A 6,058-nucleotide genomic window follows, 5' to 3' on the forward strand; every position below is an offset into this window, starting at 1 on the left:
ACCAGCAAGCACTGAGAATAGCCAGTCAATGAAACCAAGTTTTAAGTCAAACGTCCTCGTTGAAAAGCTTGGCCTAACAAAATTCAGTACCCAGTTACTAGTTTCATTTTCTCAGACTTGATGCTGTGCCAACAAATTAAATATTATCTCATAGAGCCCAATGTACTCGAATTTGCGCAACAATTTTTAAGGAACTAGTTAAGACAGTTCAAGTACAAAACTCCTAGTGAGCTTCGCTTCCCATGCAACTGGCTAAAAAAATTAATACCACAAAACTGAAGAAAAAAACAGCAAAAGAAGGGTGGGGGGCATCTATTTAATTCATATTACTTCAAAAGGTGCGCCTTGGTCTTTCTTCAGCAACATTTACCCTGATTGGTCTCCCATCCAGATTCTGCAAAACCAGAAGCTCATGTATATCATGGAACAGAAACTTGAAGGGCACTTATACAATAGACAAAGAACTGATCTAATGTTTCATCTATTTGTTCTCCAAACTATAAGTTCATGATATTGAAATAAATTGATGGCAATCTTCTAAATATAATCCGAAGCTCCAAATCATCAGCCGCCTATCTTTCATTCTTTCTTTGTTTTACTTGCATGAATCAACCATGCTTATAGTGCGATTAGTTTCTTTTCCACATACAAAAATTATGAATCTAAAAAATTCAGCATTGTATTCCACAATAGTAAGCACTTCTCATACCTGTCCATCAAGTGCAGCTATGGCATCATTCAACTCGTTCTCCGTGGACATAGTTACAAAGCCAAAACCACGTGAACGGCCAGTCTCCCTGTCAAAAACCACCCGAGCACTCACTACTTTACCATGCTCGCTGAAAATTTGCTCCAGGCGGCCACTATCCACATCCCATGGCAGGTTGCCCACATAGATTCTATACCCAGGTTCAGACACACGAGGAGGACGCTCAGGCCTTGATCCTCTAGGAGCTGCCTTATTTACAGTTAGAAGCCTTCCATCTAAATCCTGTTCAATATAGAATCAAAAAGAAAACAGCTTGGTTAATGGGAAAATATTCATGGTAAGATTTGAAGATTTCATATCAGTTATGAACTGATTAACAAGCAGAACATCTACCACCAATGTTAATCTTAAGAATCAACTCTAACAAAGAGTAATGGCAAAGCATAATACACCATGCCCAGTATGATGGCAATTCTCAGGCAAAGATGGGGCGCAGGACTATTGATGCAGTTGTAATTTTATTCTCTTCGAACAATCCCATAACCAAGGATACTTTCTCAATAAATAACATGCTTGTTTTACTAGATAAGCAAGTTCTCAACCTTTCCAGTAGTATTACAGAGTTAAACAGCATGTTGTGCAAAAATCACATGAAACTGAAAGATTACAGCATAGCTTTATGAAAACAACAAGCTCCAACTGAAAACAGTGGACAAACTCAAAAAAAAAAAAAAAAGAAGCAAAAGGTTTGTGGCCAACAATATTTTTCCTGTAAACTCTAATTAGCATTATCATGTCCTATCTCCACACCAATTCGTTATTATTTGCAATGTACACCACCCTTATTTGCAAATAAAGTGGACTCGCCAAACAAAATTGCTTTCGGGTATCACGACATTCTGTCTGATTGTATATTCAGATGATCTAACACACCACTCTCAACTCTCTTCACTGTTGCTACTTTCACTTCTAAACCCAAGAAACTCCTGCCACCATGTCACATGCTGCAATTGAACTGTCTCTTTAATAAACAGTTAGATTTTATTTTTGTTGCCTCCTACTCAAGCAACCACAATTCTTGTTCACAATTTAGCATTACTTATGCAACTGCTTGAATTTCAGTCATATGAGAATCCCACCTCAGCAACCAATAACAGTTCAAACAGCACATCTTGTAAAATATCTTTCTGTGCTGCCCATTTCATAAAATCCCTCACGCTCTCCATCCAATTCCATTAAATAAAAATCATCTCAGACCCTCAAGACTATCCATCACATGTAACATGTTTTTCTACTCAGTGAGGCAAACCAGACAACTCACCCTTACAAAATCAAAAGCTATCCAATTACGAATAACAAGTCTTTCTACCCTGTGAGGAACATCCAGACATCCTTACTCCAACTTGATCAAAGGCTATATGATTCCCATTTTCTATAGCAGATATACTCAATGCAACTATTCTCCTGAAAGTAATGTTACTTCATCTCCTATAATTAACATCTTTATTTGAACCCCACATGAATTTTATCTTCAAAATGAAAAAAAAACAGTAACATTACACAACCAAAAAAAATAATTTCTCTTCTCATATTATACAAAATACTCAGCCATCCGAACCTAACAGGTTGCTCAATCAGCAATGACACTTCCAAAAATCCAGCATCTTTCTTCTTCTAGCCATAAAGGCATAGAAACGACATCTCCCACTCTGCCCACTCCCTTTCACTCATTTCTAGCAACGATCATAAGTTTATATATAGTTTTAAATCGTCCCAAACCACACGTAGCCAAAAGTTTTTTTAAAAAAAATATAGGAAGAAACTTACATAACGATGAAGCATTTCCACAGCCTTTTCGGATTCCTCAACAGTACTCATCGTCACAAACCCAAACCCACGACTTGTATCAGTTTCCCTGTTGTAAATAACCTACAACACCACAAAAAATACCTCCATAAAACCCTTGAAACACTCTAAAACAAAAAAAAAAAGCAAGTGCATTTATTTACCTCAGCAATCTCAACAGTTCCAGCTTGTTCAAACAACATAGCCAACTTCTCACTGTCAACATCATAAGGCAAGTTCCCTACAAAAATCTTAGCTTCCTCTGGTGGCTCTACAAATCCCCCCTCGTCACCACTCTCTCCTTCACCTCTAATAGCTTCGGTAGCAGCTGCATCCTCTCCTTCAGCCTCCCAATCAGATACTCTACCTTCAAAATCATTACTTTCTTCATTTACCCAATTGGATTCTCCTTGTTCTTCTTGCTCCGATTCAGTTAAAGTGATAGTGGTGTTGTCTTCTTCTTCTTGTTGAGCCCAATCCGAGGTCTGAGTTACAAACGGGATTGTTAAGGAGAAATGGGTTTTGGGTTTTAGAGAGAAAGGTGATAGAGAGGGGGGGTATGAGAGCTGGAGCTTGCTGGGTCTTTGTGATATAGGGAGAGATTTAAGTGGGGGTTTCGAAGTGAAAGTTGAAGGGAGTGAACAGAGGCATGTTTCTGCCATTAAGAGGGGCTTGAAGGTGAAAGCAGATGCAGCAGACATTTTGAGAGAGAAATAGAGAGAGGAGGGGAGAGCTGGAATAGGAGAGGAGTGGAGGGGGTTCAGAGGGGTTGAGGATAAGAGGCAGACTGGGAAGAGGAGAGGGTTTTTAAGAGGAGGCAACTTTATTTCTTTATTTCTTTTAATTATTTTTATGGACTGAACTTTTGGGCCTCTTGGATTAGGTAATGGGCTTTCTCAAGATATTTTATGGAATTGGAGGGCTGTCTTTTTTAACAGACGACTTGTCATTTAAGTTGAAGACCAGCAGATAAGCAGTATGACAATTGACTATGACATGGTGTAGCAGGTCCAACGGTGCACAGAAAAGCTTAGCTAGCATTTATATTTGATTATGAGAAAATATGTTTTGGTGTTTTAATCCTGGGTGGTAAAAAGCTTAATTGTGTTCTGAGAAAATATGTTTTGGTGTTTTAATCCTTTCATTGGGTGGTAAAAAGCTTAATTGTGTTTTTTTTTTTAATTTAGTATTGAAATGAGAGATGAGTTTAATATAAAAATTATAATGGTTAATGATAGAGTTAGGTTTAAGAAAATGATACTATACCCTAACATATTCATTAAAAATTATTCAAAATTTTTTATGTATGATGTTACTATTTTGTGTCAAAAGCTCAAGGATATTTCTAATATTTTATATATGAGCTTAGGAAACTACAAGATCATTATAGTTGTTTATATTAGCATTTATGGTGACATAATTTTTAGAGAGATAAGTTTATAGCACTCCGTGACAAAAATATAAATTCTCCTATATTATAAGAAATGTGTTCAAGAATTAGTGTATTCTCATGTCTAAGTCTTTTGCGATAAAGAGCATCTGAACAAAATTAAAACCCAAAAGAAGATTGATGATAATAATCATTCTTATGAATAGGGTTTGTTAAAGAGTGTTTATTCTTTTAAAGAGTTGGAGTATCATGTCTTAGGTTAACTTTGTAGACCTATTATATGTAATAAATTTAGAGTTGTGTTTTGTTTGAGTGTGAAGTTGTTCTTGTATTGTTAAAACAATATTATTGAGTATTTATACTTGATGGAAGAGTTGTTAGAGATCTAGAGGGGTTGCATTTTCCATGGTAGGGAGGTTAAGTATTTTCTCATGTTCTAAAGTTTTGTCAGTCATTAAAAAAATTTTGGTGAGAAATAAAATGAAAATGAATTAGCCTTTTGTTTTGGTTTCTACAAACAAGATTATTGATAAAGTCAATGAAAAATTTCACAAATAAATTGAGCTTTTTCTAGTTGTATCTTAAGCTCATGAGATGATTTCTCAAGATGTTCCTGAAAAACCAATCCCTCGTGGGAATAGGGGACACTCCAATACATAAGTTAATAAATGTATGAAGAGAGAATAATGTGTAGAAAAATAAAAATAAAAATAAAAAAAGTTTAGGGAGTAGAAATTTTTTTGAAATGGTATAAGCTAGTCACTTTATTTGTTATATGATTAGAGGCACCTGAATCAGTGATTCAAAAATTATACACAATACTAGCAACTAAAATAATTTTAAATGCAGTCAAAATACCTTTTAAATTCTCTTGTGATAGATAAGTAGAGCTTGTTAGGAAGCCAACAAACTTACCAAGAAGAGTCGTGGAATCTGAATTGCTCGACACTGTCAAGCTAACATCACTTTTTTTCTTAAGATAAGTAGCAAAATCATTAAGAAGGGCAGTCGGGTTGGTAGAAAAATCTACCATACTACTCGAAGAAGAATTATTAATAGGATGAGTAGCAATATAAGCTCTACGTTCATAGCCCTTTTAGAATCTCTCTCTTTCTCTCTTTTTTCAAAATTAGGCTTCAACTATAAATGAAGGATCTTGCACTGCCCGATTGTGTGTCCAAGATTATGACAATAATTTCACTTCAAATCTGGTCACTTCCCTTTATAAGGTTTGGTATTCCTCATTTATCTAGTAACAACATAGGTATAAGTTTCTGGCAGAGTGATTTTTAGCTCTAAATTCATGACCTTGTTATAAGCTTCTTCTCGTTAAATGGTAACACATATACTTGTAAGAGATGAGAGATCAGAATTCATAAGAACTTAACTGTAAAGGTTTTCATAATTTAGACCAAAACTAGATAACAATTAAAAAATCTTGTGTTTCTTATCTTGTTTTTTCAACATGATAGCATCAATAGTGTGAGGATGATATAATGCAAGTTAACTCTATATACGCTTCAACATTCCAAACAATTATATATAAGTCTTGGCATCTTGCTGCAGATTAGCAAGATCCCTTTTGATTTGAAAAACATGTGCTATATTGTTTTGATTTCTATACATTTCTTTCATAGCCTCTTAAAGATCCAATGAAGATTTCAAATAGCTGCATATTTCATCAATATTGTTCTTTATATAAATGAGTAACTAAGACATAATAAGTTGATCATTGCATTATAGGTTTGTGAGGAAGGATCATAGGGTTTAATATGGTCATTAATGACACGACTAAAAGATTGATGTCTTCTCTCAAGTGCAGGAGTGTCAAAGTAATAAATAACCTGGCAAGACCGGGCTCGAACCACAGGGAGGTTAATTGTACAAATTATAAACAACAACAACAATAACAACAATAACAACAATAATATTAGTAGCAATAACAATAATAATAATAATAATACTAGTAGTAGTAGTAGTAGTAGTAGTAAAGAAAAAGATGAGAACTTTGAGATGGAATATTAATGTAAGGATTAAACAATGATAACAATAAATGTCAAGGTTAGAGGATCCACTAATGGTATGTCAAACAAGTATAGTATAAACTCTTATTA

The 6,058-nt window shown here is 34.8% G+C and overlaps 1 protein-coding gene across 1 annotated transcript; it reads right to left on the reverse strand.

Annotated features, from left to right (window-relative positions):
• Positions 1–124: 124 nt before the first annotated feature.
• On the reverse strand, positions 125–3,344 carry LOC105136709 (28 kDa ribonucleoprotein, chloroplastic-like). Its single transcript, XM_011042148.1, has 4 exons — positions 2,719–3,344; positions 2,537–2,638; positions 710–991; positions 125–394 (listed from the first exon to the last, which is right to left on the reverse strand). Exons 1-4 carry the CDS (start codon positions 3,253–3,255, stop codon positions 332–334), a joined length of 984 nt encoding a protein of 327 aa, XP_011040450.1. The 5' UTR covers positions 3,256–3,344; the 3' UTR covers positions 125–331.
• Between the last annotated feature and the right edge of the window lie 2,714 nt (positions 3,345–6,058).

The sequence above is a fragment of the Populus euphratica genome, unplaced genomic scaffold (genome assembly GCF_000495115.2).
Source record: "Populus euphratica unplaced genomic scaffold, PopEup_1.0 scaffold60.1, whole genome shotgun sequence".
In the NCBI taxonomy this organism is placed as follows: Eukaryota; Viridiplantae; Streptophyta; class Magnoliopsida; order Malpighiales; family Salicaceae; genus Populus; species Populus euphratica.

What these genes read in the sequence shown, in the direction of transcription:
- LOC105136709 (XM_011042148.1), bottom strand. Translation starts at nt 3,255, where the DNA reads ATGTCTGCTGCATCTGCTTTCACCTTCAAGCCCCTCTTAATGGCAGAA. An exon ending in GAACTGTTGAGATTGCTGAG is followed by an intron (nt 2,639 to 2,718) that starts GTAAATAAATGC and finishes GTGGTGTTGTAG; the next exon opens with GTTATTTACAACAGGGAAAC. An exon ending in TAGCTGCACTTGATGGACAG is followed by an intron (nt 395 to 709) that starts GTATGAGAAGTG and finishes CTGGTTTTGCAG; the next exon opens with AATCTGGATGGGAGACCAAT.